The sequence below is a fragment of the Camelus bactrianus genome, chromosome 11 (assembly GCF_048773025.1).
Source record: "Camelus bactrianus isolate YW-2024 breed Bactrian camel chromosome 11, ASM4877302v1, whole genome shotgun sequence".
NCBI lineage: Eukaryota > Metazoa > Chordata > Mammalia > Artiodactyla > Camelidae > Camelus > Camelus bactrianus.
In genome coordinates, this window is record NC_133549.1 from 22,609,044 (window position 1) to 22,625,930 (window position 16,887).

Genomic DNA, 16,887 nt, shown 5'->3' on the forward strand with positions numbered 1-16,887 from the left:
CAAATAAGGTCACTGAGGTGTTGGGGCCTAGGACTTCATCATAAATGGGGCGGGGGCATAATTCTGTCCATAACAAGGCAGTGTGACTGTGGGCAGTTAGAAAATATGCATTAAGCCTTTGGGGGTCTGTATACTTACGTGGAGCCCACAGGTGAGCAGGTTGGGCCCCTAAGGCGGGAGGCCCAGAGCCGCAGGGGAGGGGCTGCCTTTCCCGAGAAGCTCATCTTGTGTCGTTTTCATGGGCTGTCTGGTCCGGGGATGTGAACCTAGTGTTCAAATGTCCAACCCCTTGGAATCTACTTCCCCATCTGTTCTTCATCTGATGGGGCCTCCAGTGTGTACAGTATCCCCATAAATTAGCTCAGAGCAAATTTTTAAATGGCCTTCACCTTGTCAAGAGTCCCTTAATAGGATTTCTTTAAAATCAGGATCCTTGGCCGTTGGCACTTGGTCATCTGCAACTACCTAACAGGTGACTGTGTTCCATCCTCCCTACCTGTCCCAGCACTTGCCCTACTTGTGAAGAACCCCATCGATCATGACAAGGATTCACACCTAGAAAATTCTCATAGGGAGTGTGGCCATGTCTTCCCCTCTGTTCCAGCAACCACTCTGCACCAAGTGATATTTTAGCCATAACTCAGAACATTCGGGGCTACAGTAAATGCAGAAGTGACACTGTTTACCCATCAAAGAAGCGGCGTCCACCGTGAGACAGGTGAAGGAATTCAGGAATACCCTAAAACAGAGAAGCACAAGGAGCTGTTTAATGGCTCCCTACTTTTCTTCTCACATTTCATCAGCAAAGATGGATTCATGTGACACGTGACTGTCCCCTGCGTCTCCTCCCCAACCTGAACTGGGGACCCGCACCCCCACCCCCCGTGGCCGGCATGGATATGAGCAAAGCCCACCTCCCTCTGGTTTCCACCCCCCGACCCCCACCCAGTCCTCCACATTAAAATTGTGTTTAACAAAATGGATGACTGCAAGCTGTTTTATTTCATGTTGTTAAACTCAGCTACACGGAAGATTAAGGTTTTCCTTTCCATGACTCAGGTTGAAAAGATAAGGTCTGGGAAGAACCTCTTTAAAGACTTTCTGGAGTTAGGGATGTTGGATTCCCGCTTAACATGTCCATAAAACTCCTGTATGAGAACACGGTGTGGGCTTATGGATGCCCCCAGTAGCTGCCTTGTAGAGAAACATCACGATGGAATTTGGATATTTGTGAAGATCCAGACGCAGAGTATCTGTTGTCATAAAACAAACGTACAGTCTGCTCCCAAAGCCTGAGCTGGCTCTCCTGCGAGTGCCTTTGTGATGCGGCTCCTCCTCTGACGTAAAGGATGGGCTGCCCTTCAGGGCCCGCGTGGAGCACTCCTGTCCCTTGCCGTGCCCTAGAATGGTGGCCCTTCGGATGTGGGAGGTGATGGGCAGAGCCGAGTGAGAGGCTGTGCCCGGGTCCCCGGCTGCTCAGCCTCCTCCTGGCCCACACACTCCAGGCTGGACTGCAGGCTTGGAGCAGTGTTGCTCAGAAGCCTTTATTGGGTTGGGTCTTTGGTGACTGTGTGACCTGTGCGGCGCTGAACTTGGTTGGATTTGGAGTGAGCTCTTCTGTTTGTTTTTGAGATAATCTTTCCAGACAACTTGCTTTCTGAAAACGAAACAAGAGCCCCAGCCATCCATCCTTCACGTTGATGACTTTATCTCTGCCGGACCAGCTTGGATCCCCTTTCCTGTCAGCCTGACCTGGGCCACCCTGGCTGCTGGCCTCTCTCAGCCTCTCCTCGGCCACCAGGTAGCCCACGTGCCTGTCTGGATTGTCCACCTTGAGGTGGGCCATACAGATTACCTTCCTCCAGGAGGTCCAAGCAAATCCCACTTAATGTGATTTGGAACAAAATGGGGAGGGGCTTGTGGTGTCAGAAGCAAAGCAAGAAGAAGGGCAGAGAGAGCCTCATCAGGAGGCTTCCTGGAGAAGGCGAAATCCTGCCCCAGCATCTCCACGTGTGGGGTCCTTCCAGAGGCATCACCTGCCAAGTCAGGCCAAGACTAAGCCGTGCTGTCCAGTGGCACCTGTTGCTGTGGCAACCTGTTGGCCTTGAAATGGTGGTGAAAGGATGCTGGTCCTGGAGATGCGGGGATTGCCAGGGGCGTGTGTTCCCTCCTGCTTCAGCACTGACCGCACAACAGCCCCTCCTTTCCTGCTGCAGCCTGAACCACTCGGGCGCCCTGCTGGTGTGGAGGAGGGAGCTGATTTACTGCATCCATGTGCTGGCTTCTTAAAACTTAGTGATCAGAAAAGGCCAGAGAGGTCAGTCATCCCCCCCGTTGTGGGCAGCCTGGCCGGGGTGAGCCCACAGCCATGAAGGAGCAGCCTCTGGGCCTGTGCTGCTGGCCAGAATCAGTTCCTGAATAAGGTTGGAAACATCTATCTTTTTTCCACCTTCCTCTCCAAATTAGCGTCTGCTGAAAAGGTTGTGTATTCTGAGGTCATCTGTGTTTCACAACAAGCAGATGCCGGGGTTGATGAGAACTGAGCAGTCACCAGTCCACCAGGTGCGTGTGGTGCCCGGAATCTGTGGTCTGTAATGGAAACTACACCTCAGTCCTTTCCTCACCTTACATGTTATGTCTCCGCCAAGCTGTCTTCCTCTCTCATCACTGTGGGCGATTCTTCACTGATGTGTCTTTCAATGAGAAGCACGGCTTTAATGGAAAATCTTCCTTCAGGGTGGCCCGTGGCTTTTCTTGGATCAGGGACCCCAAGCCCGGGGCGGAGAGCCTCCTTGCTCTGTGACCCGCCTCTCCTCGGCCTGAGCTTCAACTCACTCCTCTCTGAAAGGGTGAACCTCGCTGCCAGCCCGGGAGTCAGACAGCAGGAGGACCCTGCTGCGATCCTGTCCCCTGGCTGGCCGTGTTCCTGGAGGCTGAACGCCTGTTGCTTTAAGGGAGATTGGAGGTCTCTTCTGTCCCTTTTCTGTCCTGAGATTGAGGAGACATGCAGTGTGTCATCCTGGAGCCATCTCGGACCTCTCCTCCTGGAGGCCTCTGGTCTCACTTTCTCTGGGTTCTTTGAGAGTCCGGATTGGGACTGAAATGACCAAGGCGAGTCCTGGCAAAGCATCCCAGGTCTCTGCAGCCTGGAGAAGGCCGTGCAGGGTGTGCAGCGCCCTCTATCGGCCGGAGGGCCCCACCGCTGGGTGCGCCTGCTCCAGGGAAAGGCTGGAGCAGAAGATCGGCCCCACACAGGTGATTCCCTTTGGATTTGTGAGTCAGCCAGAACTGCAGAGAGCATGCCCTGAAACTCTGATTCCAGACTGCACAGTGTCAAGAGACACATGGCCTGGGATCTCACAAGGGCAGCAAAGCAGTTGTGCCCCCTAAGGAAGGTGGACGCTCTGAGAAGGCAATGTGAGGATTTAGGGCCCCCCAGGGGCAAACATCTTCAAGATCTAACCTCAAGATTTCTATAAACACTTACAATCTTGTCATTGCTATTTGCTTGATAACCAACTGATTCCCGTAACTACAAGTGCAATTCCCGTGTGTTAGAATAAGCCAAGTGATCCAGAGTTGCCTTTAAAATGTTAAAGTAGAGAAGCCTATTCCCTACCAAGTTTTAAAGTTTAGCACAAATTCAGCACATCACCTCCAGTTAGCTGTCTCCTGGTGGCTCCTGCCTTGCTGGTGCACCGCCCCGCCACCCCTGCCCCCGCCCAACCCAGGTCCAAGCCTCTAGTGGCCATCAGATACCCGAGCTTTTATTCCACACTGGACCACAGCAAATGCATATGGGTGCACAGGCTGCAGACCTCCCCTTGAGGCCACCTTTGGGGCACAGAGTGGTCATCCCAAAGCCTCCCCCTGGCTGAGGCCCCTCCGCAGGCATTTTCATGAGACCTTTCCAAACTTTCCAGTGTTCTGGATACTTACTCTGTGTGGTGTTCACTTTTACTTGCTCAGATATAAGCATCCTACAATAACGTCTTGCATGTAATGTGTAACGAAAGATGAGCTGTTTGGTGAGGATAGAGCTTCCTCTCTCCACACAGAAATTGAGGGTGCTAATTTCTTCGCCCTGTTCGACCAGACTGCCCAGCTGCAGATCAGAACTGCCACGCCAAAGGAGGAAAGGTTCTGACAGGTGGGAAAGGAAGAAGTCACCTGTGTTTGCGTGATTCCTCAGTCTTAACACCTGAGGAAGAAAGGTGTCTCTACACCTCTTAACTTGGATGAAAGTTTGCTTATGGGCCTGTACCTTTCTTGTTTGTTTCTCCTTGCTTTTATCTTTAAAGAATGCGTTAGTATTCAAATGAATGTATTTATTTTTCAAGCATAATTTGTAGGTCAGGTGCTTAAAAAATGTGTGAAAATTCTTAACGCAGAAAGCGTCTCATTTTCTTCAGCAACACTTAATTTTCATTATGACACAAATACAACAACCGATTAAGAAAATCATGGCTAGTTTCTGCTCAGATCCTCCGTTCCTGATGAAAGCTTTTAGCAAGTGAAAATATTTAGCATTCTTGAGTTTTTGCATTTAACACCAGGAGACGTATTTTCTAAATCTAAACCAGACAGAACGATTCACTCGGAAATTCTTTGTTGGCCAAGGAGATCGTCTCAGCAGACGTGTGGTTTGCACATTTGCTTCTTCCTTGTGGCTCTCAAACCTCACAGAATGCTCCTCCACCAGCATGGGGATTCCACCTGCTAAAATAACTTGGTTTATGTGTTTCTTTGACCTTACAAGCTCCATGTAGATTACAGGGTCTTCACTTTTCATTGCTTTGTCTCCTTCAAAGTCCCAGAGAATATTTTGGTAGGGGTTAGATTGGGCAGAGGGGAATGAAATCACAGGCCCTAAATTCCTTAACCTCACATCCAAATTGTGAAAACCTCTGAGAGCTTTAATTCTTCGTAACCCACTGGGTGGCAGATTTTTGCCCTGGCCTGAATTGTTGGGGAATATTTTTGTATATTCTGTCTATGAATCCGATTGGGTAAGGTTACCCCTGTGTCCTAGTGCAGAATTGTTAACGGTTAATTTTGGCATCCATCATCGTGTTATATAAACTCTGGGTTGCCTTTTTAAATCCCATCTGAATTCTGAAGCCTGCCTGGCCTCTGGTGTTGGAAAGGGTGGGGAACCTGTGCTCACAGCACTGGAGCTGTCTGTGCACTTCTCTCTGGGACACCAGTGTTGTATCAGCCCCAGGGGATCAGAGGGTGGGGCCCTGGATCAGATGGAGGGCATGTGACCGGGGTGTGACCTTGTCACCCTGGGTTGGGCTGCTTGGCATTCCCTGAGGAAAGATGAGCAGTTCTGCCTAATGGGGAACAGGCGTGGCTCCAGGAACCAGAGTGAAGCTTCAGGGTGTGTTGAAGTGTCCTGCTGGTTCTTCCTGGGCCATGTGATGGGGGCTTTCAGAGCGGGAGACCTCCCTGTGCACCTTTTTATGTTACTAGATGTCTGAACCATATGTTTCCCTCCCCCCACGCCCCAACCAAGAAAAAATAAAAACTGAAACCTAAATATGCCCCAAAGCTACTGACCTGAGTACATAATCAGGGAGCAGTAGTAGCTTTTGGACATTTACAAAATTGACTTCAGGAAGCTCATTTCCCACCATCTATCTTCCTCCAAAGCTTCATTTTCCTTCTCGAAGTGCAGTTTACATCATTTTGTTACTCACTGTGGCATTATGGCAACCACTTAACCAAAGGCTAAGCCAGGGTTTTTCCCGCTGATCCCTCACCCCTGTAGGACATTTCTTTTGCTCTGTTTGGATTTCAGTCGGTCCTTCGGGTACAGTTTACAAAGCAAAACCCAGATCGCCTGTTTGGGGATTCTCCCCAGCTTATCTATCATCTGTTGTTCATTTGGCTTCTGAAGATCCTGGAACAGGTTCTTCTGAGGTAGCCTGAATGTCCATGGCTTTGCTTTATCTGGGGCTAGATGACAAAGCTGAGGGCGTCGGGGTCCTTGGTGAGCCAGCATCCCTGGAAGGACCATTAAAATGCACTGACCCTGTGGGCGGCACCCACCTGCTGGGCCATTCACAGGTCGGTAAGTGACGCTGTGGCCGCATCTGGAGACCCTTGTAGGCTGTGGTGACCCCAGGGGTGGTATCATCTCAGGCTTGTAAATGTGGGAGACCTATGAAGGTGGGAGACCTATGAAGGTGGGAGGCCTGTGCACAGATGCCGCCAGGGCTGCGCCTTTTCTCCTTGCATTGTGTCCCAGCAACCTCTCTAACTTTCAATCCACCCCCATTTGCAGGCTTAACGATGAAATGTATTCTGAAGACTCCAGGGGTCCACTCGGAGAACTTTGGCAGTAACTGAACGAAAACAATATCAGTTCATTAGCATGTCGTAAAACTTGATCTCTCTGTATTAACATTATGTTTAAGTAGATTTCCTTAAGGGGATTGAAGGCTGTCATCATGTTTAACTGGTTTTAGAGGACTTTTCATTTTGAAAGACACCATTGAAGGCATCGTTTACTTTGTGTAAACTCCTTTGCCTAATCTTTGTAAAGATTAGGAACCAGAATAATGGAACTGAGGGTGTCTTTAAAACTTACTTGAGATTTTAAGAATGTAAATTAGTGAAGACAGGATTTCTGTGCCCTGTAGTGGTTTGGTCGTGGCAGGTAGGGCTGCTAATGGTCGTTCAGTAAACTTAACCTGCCCAGATTTTAGACGATGATTGATGAGGACCCCGTTTTTCTCGCACTCACTGTGGGGTGTTTGTTTTGCATTTGATCGCGAACGTAGTGGTTGTAAAACCAAGACTGCCTACTTGTTCTGCCTTTTCTTAACTCATGCTTCTCTCCGAAGCCCACATGGACAGTTCTTCAAGACCTGTCACTTTCTAGTAATTGCCAAGAATCTCCAAGTAGCTTTTTTTTTCCCCCCTCTACTACGACTTGCCTTTTTGAAGGCTCAGATGGTTAGCAGCATTTCCAACTAGCTTTCTTAAGCAGGCTTCTTTCTCTTTCTAAAATGAGTTGAATTCCCTAACACCAAACCTTTCAGTCCTAGATCAACACCCCCATCTTAAGCTGACAGAACGTTAGGTAGACCTTTCTGTGGTTTGCTGTGTGATTTCAGCAACTCTTTTGGGGTAGAAGGCAGTGTTTTCTGGTTTTTTGATTTTTTAAAATTATTTTGTTTTTGTTGTTTTGTAAGGATTGGCAGCAGAATGCCCTTTCTACTTGTGAAAAGACCTGAATTTCCTTTTGACCTTTCTTGAGTTTCGCTGAGGTCTACCCCCCAGGCTAAGCAGTAGGGAGGGAGTGCTCACAGACAGCTCAGGTGCGCATCTAAGAAGGCCTCTCACCAGAGGAGGGCAAGAGCGGTTCTTAGAGGCCTGCTGCTGGGCACCAAGTGTTTTCCTGCAGGTTCTCATCTGATCCTCCCACCACTTTGGAACATAAATGACATCATCCCCATTGTACAAACACAGAGCTGCTAATCCATGGTCACTCTGCAAGTAGGTTCTAGAACCTACAGCAGCACCATGGTTTGAAGGTTCACAATTTCAATAAAAGTGGGACAGTGTAATTCTTCATTACCCTACCCTCACCCCACCCCCCTGGTTTTTCTTCCCTATGAGGACCTTTCTTTATTTGTAGTTAAACATTGACCAGATAGTGTCAATTACTGATAGTAGCAATAAATTCAGTGGCAAGAAAGTTGATGATTTATGAGTGGAGACTGGTGTAAAGGCAGAGATTGGCATTGTGGGCTCTGCTGAGGGAGCCCAGGGCCCGTGTGGATGGCGGGGTGCTGGCACTGTCAGCGTGGAGACCGCTGCTCACAGCGCAGCCCTGAGGAGGGCCTGTTCCTGTCATCAGGAAGAGGGTTGTGTTGAGTCTTCGTAAATAGCTTTCTCCTTCAGAGGACGGAGAAGGAAAATGTCACATTACATACATTCTTGCTTCAAAAGAAATACTGGGGGAAGGAGACCGAGGCTACAGGAATCAGTGGTCACGGCCATAAAGTCCAGACCACATGCCGCCCAGTGGCCTCCCAAGTCTGAATTCTCTGTCATCGTGGCCAGTCTGAACATGGGTGGCTGCCACTGCTGGAGGGGTTCCCATGGAAGAGCTAGCCACAGAGAGTATCCCCTTAACCCCCACCCCACCCCAAAACCCAACCAGACACAGAATCAGTTCCCCCACGCCGCCTTTTTTTAAAAATAATAGGACGCAGACAGTTTGTGTAAGCTGATGCCTGATCTTTCCTTTGATTGCATAATCGAGATTCTACTTATCAATTTTTCAGGAAGCCATCTAATTATACAAATTAAAATTCAAAGGAAAGCAAAAAGAATGATTATGCCTCACTCGGGGAATTGAAGGAGGAGGGTGTGAAGCCCGCCTTGCCTCGGATGATAATGCTGTCATTTCTCATCTCCGAGGCACTTCACAAATATTAACTAATTAATTCTCTCACCCTGGATACGGCGGCCAACTCCGTCTCTGCTCTGTCTCCACACCAGAGCCGAGGAGGGGCCGCACTGGAATCTGGTGATGGGCGCTCAGACGGAGCAGCCTCTGAGGGTCTCTCTCGGGCACAAACCCCTGGGTCCAGTAGTCCTGCTCCTCTGTCTGTGTGTCTGTCTGTCTCAAGTTGGCCTGTTAGGAACCATCATACCCTCTTTGCATGATTACCTTTCATACAGCCCAGCAAAAGTGAACCAGACTTTTGGAAATGTCTACTCCATCTCTGTCCACCCAAATCTTCCCAGTACCTCCCCAGGTCACGTTAGGACAGTCTTCATCTCCTTCCAGGTCCAATAGGGTCATTCCAGGTGTGGGGAACGCCGCAGGTTTGGAAAGGGTTTGGTATCTCTTGGATGTTGCGTTCATTATTTATGTGATTAGAAATTGTGCCTTTTTTCCCCTAGCTCTTTAACAAAAACCACATAATTATTGCTATAAATCTTTTAGGTGCTTTTGCAGCCTCATTGCTGAGAAATTAGCCATTAACTTTCAGAAAGTCGCCTACCTTTTCATAGTCAGACCTGCCTTCTGACCTTTGATAGAGTAACTCCCAGCATTTTGCATAATTGATGACCACACATAATAATTCTCATTATTAACCCTGGAGCCTCACTTTGTCTCCTGTCGTCCCCCCCCCCCCCCATTTGCTTGCTGAGGACACCTGTGCATGTGTGTGTGAGAGAGACAGAGATAGCAACAGAGACGGGGAGAGAGAGAAAAAGAGAGTTGTTAGGATAAGACTGCAGCGATGAGTCAAAGCCTTAGGGCTTTGGGGGTTACAGACAGTGACCTGTGGCCTCAACTGGTCCACTAGATGAGCAGGAAGTGAAGGGCAGAGCCTTCCAGAACACGCAGCCCTGATTGTCTCCACAAACATTCCTCAGGTGGGATAGCATGTGGGTTCCCCTCGGGAGAGGCCCAAGTACCCCAACCCAAATGGGAGCCCCTTCCTCACCTGCCTCACTCTCGCCTGAAACACCACGGCTGCGGGACTGGCACCATTGCCACTGCCTAGGGTCAAGCCCAGCAGCCTGGACACCGCCCTCCCCGATGCCAGCTGTAGTCCCCTCAGGATGCAGGGACGGCTCCGGAAGATGGCACCGGCAGGCCTCGGTTAGGTGCTACCTTCCTGCCCCTGTTCCCGTGCAGTGGGGTGAGGGGCTTGCGAGGTGCTGAGCAGTGGCCAAAGGGCAGTTTTGGAAGGTTTGTAAACTGCCTGGCAAGGCCTTGGGAGAGCCCCTCCTGTGGGTAGGGACGGCTGGATGTCTGCATCTTAGTGCAGAGGGCCGTGGGACGTGCTCCCAGGCGGTCCGGGCGGGTCTGAGCCCGCCTGCTGTGACCCTGCCCCTCCCTCTGTGGTTCAGAGCAGTACAGGGCCGGCTCTGCCGGCTGTCTTGGTCTCAGACACTGGAGTACAAATGATTTTGCTTCAGGTTGGTCAGTAATTGGTGTTTATAGCCCCGAAGTCAAAAGCCAGAGACCCAGATGCTGCCTTTACTGCTCTCGGGAGCCAGTGACCCTCGTGTGTTCGCTTCCTGCTGCGAGTTGGAGGCAGGAGACTGTGCAGTGGACGCGTCCAGGAGAGCAAGTGCCCAAGGGCAGGTCCCCTCTTAGAAAGTGGCAGCCAAGCCTGCACGATCTGTCGTCCTTGCCCCCAGGGTGCCCAGAGAGTAAGGATTCTTTTCTCCTTGTTTCAGGGTGCGTAGTGGCGTAATGCCCGCAGACTCCCGCGAGTGCCCCTGAGTTCTTAGAGGACCGCTTTGCCTTCTGAATCAGAGAGGCGCAAAGCTCGATAAAGAATGGCCCTTGTGGATAAGCACAAAGTCAAGCGACAGCGGTTGGACAGAATTTGTGAAGGTAAGAGCCAGCGTGATTGGCGGTTTTTAACCAAAGATGCGGAGCCCCGACCTCGAGGCCTCCACCTGCCGACCTGTGGGAACCAGCCCCCAGCCAGGCTCTGTACCACAGCCCACCCTCCAGCCAGAGGCCCCCCTCCCCCGGCACCTCTCACCCTCTGCCTTGGTGCGGTCAGCAGGCCTGGCCTTCGAGTAGGCTGAGGTGGCTTCCAGGGTAGGGGTGGGGCTAGGAGGGAAGTTGGGGAGGGGGCAGGCCCTGAGGCCCATTTTCCATCCCGAGATCACTTTGCATATGAAAGACACTGCCTATTAGGACCATCTTTTTTTACTTCCTGAAGTTCCTGGACTTTATCTGTTTCAAATTAAAAGGTTTACAATCATGAATTCCAAGGTATTCCTGAAGAGCCCAGCAGAGTCCCTGGTGATGTGTTCACATCCCTGGTATCTTTGAAAATGTCTGGAAGTGTTTTATTCATGAAAGGAAAAATAAACATAATTAAAATCTAATGGAAACATGGGGACAAAACTCTGAAATGTTGATTAAGCACCATCCTCTCCTAATTAGGGAGGGGCAGGACATCCTGAGTGTGGACCTGGCCTTCGCGTGAAGTGCTCCTTGCCCAGCCTGAGTCTGTGCTGCCGGCTGGGCTCGGTGCAGCATGGCGTCTGGTGACTTCACCACAGGGTTCACCACAGAGGCCGTGGAGGGGAGCCCCTGGGCCGGGGGAGGCCAGCAGCCCCCTCCAGTCCCCCGAATGTGCTAGCACACCGGCTGGCCAGCTCACTCGGGCACGGGAATCTGTATCCACAAGCTGTCCATGTGGACTTGTTGGTCCTTTAGCCACGGCTCAAGCTTCGTGAGGTGAAGGCATCAGAGGCGTGTTCTCCTGTGTGTCGGGGTGCCCTGCAACAGCTCCGTGCTAAAAGAATTTAAGAGCATTGACTGTCCCCCCACATCCCTGGGGTTCTGCTGCAGTGTAAGGGGTTTGGGATTTAAGAGTTTGTTTTTTTTTTAACAATTGATAGAATAGTACAATGGACACTGATATTTTGTTCAGCTGTATTTACCAGTTGATAACATTTGTTATCATTTGCTTTCTTTTTATAGATACGTAAGTAATGTGTGTGTGGATGGATGGGTGGATGGATTTTTTTTCAGAACCACCTGAAAGAAAGCTGTAGATGCAGCAGTTTACTCTTAAGTATGTACGGCATGTGTTAAAGGATCCTTTCCTACAGAAACACGCCACCTCAGTCACCCCCAGGGGCCTGGACCCCATTACAACACTATCTAACATAGATGGCGTATTCACCTCTCCCCCACGCTTTTGTGTTTAGCCGCTTTGTTTGCTTGTGCAGAAACCAATAAAGGGACATAATGTGGCGTTTAGTTGTCATGGCTCTTTGGTCTCCTTAGTCTAAAATAATTTCCCTTTTGACTTTCAGAAATATTGACACTACGGAGCCAAGCCAGCTGGTTTACCCATGTCCCACAGTCTGGGTTCACCTGAGTGTTTGGGGGATTTTAAAAATTTAGTTTTTCCCTCCCGTGGAAAGGTGCTTCACCTTCAGTACCGAGTCCCCATTCCAGAAAGCGCTAGTGAGTCGCTCCCAAAGTCAGTGTCAGGAATGTCTGTGGGGCTGATTCCACCCCCTCAACCCCACTGTTCATCTAGAGATGCCCCACTGGGGTCAAGAATGGGATTGAAGGGCCAGTGGCCCTCCTTCTCCACGTGGTTGGCGATGCCAGAACCATCAATGGTTCTTTCAGGCCCTTTCCCCGAGGCACGGCTCACCAGTCCCCCACCTCTTTTTTTATGACAGAAATTCCAGCATCACCTTTATCCGTGAACGGTGTTCCTGAGACAGTTTTGTTTTGTTTGTTTGTTTTTAATTTCCCAACAGCTACTATCGAGATAGACGTGTGACATGAGGTCACTCAGGGTGGCGGGTAATCCGTGATCCCGAACGTTCATTTGGTGTCCCGTTAAGTGTGACCGCTGCTCCAAGGTGCTTCGTTGGCGCTTCATGCATTTATAAGCTGGGTTAGCACCTTTAAAGGTCAGGATGGGGTGCCCGTTTCCCAGGTGCCGCCAGTGAGTTACAGAGCAGTGCAGGGTGTGTGCCCAGGCGGCCTGCTGTTCTCTATTTGGCGTTTCCCTCCAGTCAGCTCCGTGGGTTCCGTTTCCTTCTTCCTGAAAGCCCCATACACCTCCCTTTGGATGCTCACCAGTCTCTGTTCTGTAAACCTGAACTAACTGTTCTTGAATGTTCTACTTGGAAGTCCAGCGAGCCCCACAAACGGGTCTCTCCTTCCTACCACCCACACCCCACCCCAAGGACTTCCTGTGTCTCTCACTGTTTTTTGATCTGGTTTGGTTTGGTTGGTTGTTTTAATTGTATGATTAAAAGCATGAAGCTGCCCCTCTCTGCTCTGGGCTTGTAGGAACTTTGTCTTCTTGCTCTTGGCCTCTGGGAACACATGTTCCTTCAAATTCTTTCCTCTAGCCAAGCCAGTCTTCTGGGATATGGGCATCATCCCTGTTCAGTTATTGCTTCCAGAATCCCTGTCTGCCTCCCACAGCCCAGTCCCTTCCTCCATGAAACCTTCCACACCAGCCTTGGGGTCTCTTACTCCTGAACCCGAGGCATCCTGATCAGTCTGTGAGCCCAGAATCTGAACCTTGGTATGCCCCACCCACTCCAGGGGATGTTTCTGCTCGAAATTAAGCAAAGTACAGAATACAGCTTTGCTTCTCACCACCCAAAGTCTTTGGGACTCCATCCCAATCCATTAGAATGATGGTCTTTCAAGCTGACTTAAAAGCCAAATTTTTTTCTTAAGCAGTTCCTCTCTTGATATTTGTAATTTGTTCTCTGCTCTTTCTTGATGCCTAATATCAACTAATCCTAGGGCTGTTGTGCAAACATTTTACAGAGCAAGGTCCACTAACAGACTGGTCAGACCAGATTGCGGCCTCTTCTTTTGGATGTGTGATGTAGGTCTTGGTTTGCACTGTTTAGTTTGCTGGCGTAATTGACATACTACATTTGTGAATTGCACTAGTTAGAGATTTAATATGTAACTGCATCATGGCAGAACTGGTTTGATTTGCCCCAAGTATTTGTTGGCTAGAGAAGGGGGCTTGCTATTGCTCAGCTTTGCAAAAGTAACCCCGAAAAGCATTTTCTGGAGACCTGGGTTTATAGAACTGTAATATACCACAATGGCCTTGCTGATGACTTTTTGTTAGAACATCTTATTGTGGCTTATGGTAGAATAAATCACTAAACACCATTCTTTCCTGTGGCTATTAGAAATGTAATTTGGAAAAAAGTAGATATTTCATTTTACTTCATTTTGTTCAAATGTCTTATGCATGCGGAAAAATGGTCCTGAGGATTCTATCAGCTGAGCTGTGATAAGGCCCCTTCGTAACATAACTCAGGAGAGGACTCCTTTCCTCTGCAGGGTAAAAAGAAGTGATACGAACCTCCTTTTCAATAAACCATCGAATTCAACCTTTCTTACCTCTGGGATGTTCTCATGAGCATGGGGGATAAAAGGCGGTGAGGAAGATGGGCTGGTTGATGGATGGATGTGGGGGAAATGGAGACCAGCCAGTGTCTGCTAAACACATAGATGGTTATAAACCCTGGGAATCCTTGTCTGCATCAACTTTGTTCCCGAGGAGGAGGAGAAAATCACAGAAAATGCTGCAGCGATGAGGTGGAGGAGGACTTTTTCTCCAGTGTCACTCTGCTCTTAATAGGATGAGCTGGCTGTTGTGAACGTACGTCTCAGTGCAGTGTTCCCTCCCCACCCCCCAAGACCGCAGGAAAGCTCATCCATGGTCCCAGAATTTTCAAGAAGAAAAGGTGATATTTAAGAGCTTCTTGGTCGTTGAGGTGGCGGAAGTGGAGTGGCGTCCGGGCCAGCAGGGAGGACTGGGGCACTTTCTCTCAGTGGCCTTCATGGCCTGGCTCACACCCATGAGAGCCCACAGAGGGCAAGGATTCACCTGTGTTTTCTCCTGGGAAGAGCAGTCTCCAGACTTAGGCTAGAATCACTTTGTCTTTTATTTGTATGCCTTTGGTTTTATCTGTCTTTTAAAAATGCATTGTAGAATCACTACTTGTTTTGTTTTTTTAAAGCACTTGGAGCATCTTATCAAGAAACTGCGTTGAAGCTGACCGCCTGGGGGTAGTCCATAATCACTTCTAATAAATATCTTTAAATAGCCCCAAAATGTAGATCTTAAAAATGGGATTCATAATGTTGCTATACATTATAATTATGTTTGGATCAGGCAATTATGTACATTTCCAGTGATTATGTGATTAGTGATAATTACATTAGCTATGTAAATATACAATAGTCAACCAGACATGACTTAAAACTCTGTAGTATAAATGAATATAATGAAACAACGTTGTGCTTGTGTAAAGAATCAGGAGAGGAAGGGAGAATGGTCAAGTTGAAGCTTCATAGATGTCATTTGTGAGGGATAAAAATCCACATTTTGACTTATCAGGTCCTAGTTTTAAGGTAAATTTGGAGTAACGACCGCTCCCCTGGGATGCCCGCTGTCATCTAGGAATCAGGTGTGTAGAATTGCCCGCACCCAATGGGCCCTCAGTTTCTGCAGATGAGAACTGGGTTCAGTGTTGTATCGTTTGTCTGCTGTTTCTCGTTGGTAAAATGCAGGCTTCAGCTTCTCTTTGCACTTGTTGGTTTGCCTGTGGGCTCTCACCATAGTTGGCAGATTTATTTAGACTCCCCTCATTTTTAAAAGCAGCCTGTTAAGGCTGCTCTGTGTCCACCTTGGAGGTGGGGGTGTGTTGACTCTAGTCTGTGGCCGGTGTGGGTGCTTGTCAGTGTCTGGGGTTTGCTTTGTGGCTACCACGGCGGGTCGTGCTCTTCCCCCAGGTGGGCGGCCCATCTCTGTGGCCTCTGGGGTCACACCTCCCGAGTGTGAGCCACCAGCCTCGTCTTCCAAGCCTGCTCTCCCCTGGGTGCATTTTTTCTTCATCACTTGTACCTTTGAGGAAGGAGTGTCTGCTCCAGGCCTTATAAACACCTCACAGGGACAGGGGTTCCAGCATCTAGGCCAAGCCTTCTTCGCTGGAGTAGGTCTAAAGACAGCAGAGCCATCTGGCTCTGAAGAGCTGTAGGCCCGCTGACGGCACCCTGCACAAGTTCAGAGGGTGTCCCACACGGCTCAACTTAATTACAGGTATTTGGGGGTGACTGATACCAGAACCCCAAGATACACTTTGCTGCTGGCTTCCTGCCAGCCTTTTTATAACCTTACAAATAACACGTGGGAAAGGAGGCACTTGTCCCGACTGATTGATACTCAGTTCCTCAAACCATTATTTGATGGACATCCTGAACATTGACTCGCTTGCCCTAAAGCTCAGGTGTGTCCATCTCCGGAGAGGCCTCAGGTGGCCTACCGAGATGCCAGCTCCCCTTCCAGGTCCAGGCAAGAAGCTGGCTCAGCACCGGCAGCTGGGCTGAGCGTTCTGGGCCTTGGGGTGCACCTGCTCGCCACGCTTTCCACACTTTCTATCTTTCGTGCATGTCACTTGTTCATCAGAGGGGCTGGGACCTCCACGGGGCTTGTTTCCCAAGTCCTGGTTGGAGAGATGTTTGTGCTCAGAGGGCCCTCCTCTCCCAGTAGCCCCCTGGAATGGGGGAAACAAACATGGTGGCTGGTCAGACCTTTCGTGTCCACAGAAGGTCTCTGTAGCTCATCCTCTTGACTGTCCAATCAGGACCCAAGTGAGAAACCACACCGCAGGCCAGGACATTGTGGGCCCTGCCAGGCCATGTCATGCCTTCAGGGCTGTTGTCTTCTCTGTCGTCTTAGCTTAATGCCCTCTGCACCCGGGGCCTTGCAAGTGAGGAGAAGGCCGGCTTCAGCCTGGGCCTGGGTTCAGAGGCGGGGTGGCCATGGGTCGGGGCTTCGTGGTGACCGCGTACACCTCTGTCCTTTCCCCCATCACAGCATGCACTCCTTGAGGGTAAGGACTGGCTGTTGTCTTCAAGTCCTGTTCCTTGTACAGAGTCATACTCAGCAGGCCACTGTTTACACTTCATACAAGCCATGTGTCCAACAAATGAGCCCGTGATGGACGGAGGCAGGCACGTCATGGGGACAGGGCTCCATCACTATGTGAGAGAGAAAACCATGGATGCAGGTTGATGCACCCCTGGGATATCTGGTCCCCTGGGTTATCTGGATGGTGGTCTCGCCTTGCTAGCTGGCAGATTTCTTTGAAGTAGGACAGAGTGACGGGGGGACTTCAGGAAGCTACCTAGAGGGGGGTTATTTGAGCTGGACCCTGGTGGCTGGAAATGACTGGGGCATCAACCAAGGTGAGAGGACGACATTCTGGAAATTCTGAACCCAATAGAAACGAGGAGATCTAAAATACGAGTGTGTTGGGGTGAGGGGTGGCAATGTCTAGATGAATTGGGGGGGTCACCTGAGACGCTGAGAT

The 16,887-nt window shown here is 49.8% G+C and overlaps 1 protein-coding gene across 5 annotated transcripts in view; it reads left to right on the forward strand.

Annotated features, from left to right (window-relative positions):
* The window catches only part of CTBP2 (C-terminal binding protein 2), a 152,460-nt gene that overhangs the window by 96,362 nt on the left and 39,211 nt on the right, over positions 1-16,887 (forward strand). For all 5 annotated transcript variants that reach the window (XM_074373420.1, XM_074373418.1, XM_074373419.1 and 2 more), the window contains one exon: positions 10,219-10,378. In XM_074373420.1, the coding sequence (XP_074229521.1) occupies positions 10,321-10,378 (58 nt within the window). In that variant the 5' untranslated portion in view covers positions 10,219-10,320. The remainder of the gene's footprint in view (positions 1-10,218; positions 10,379-16,887) is intronic.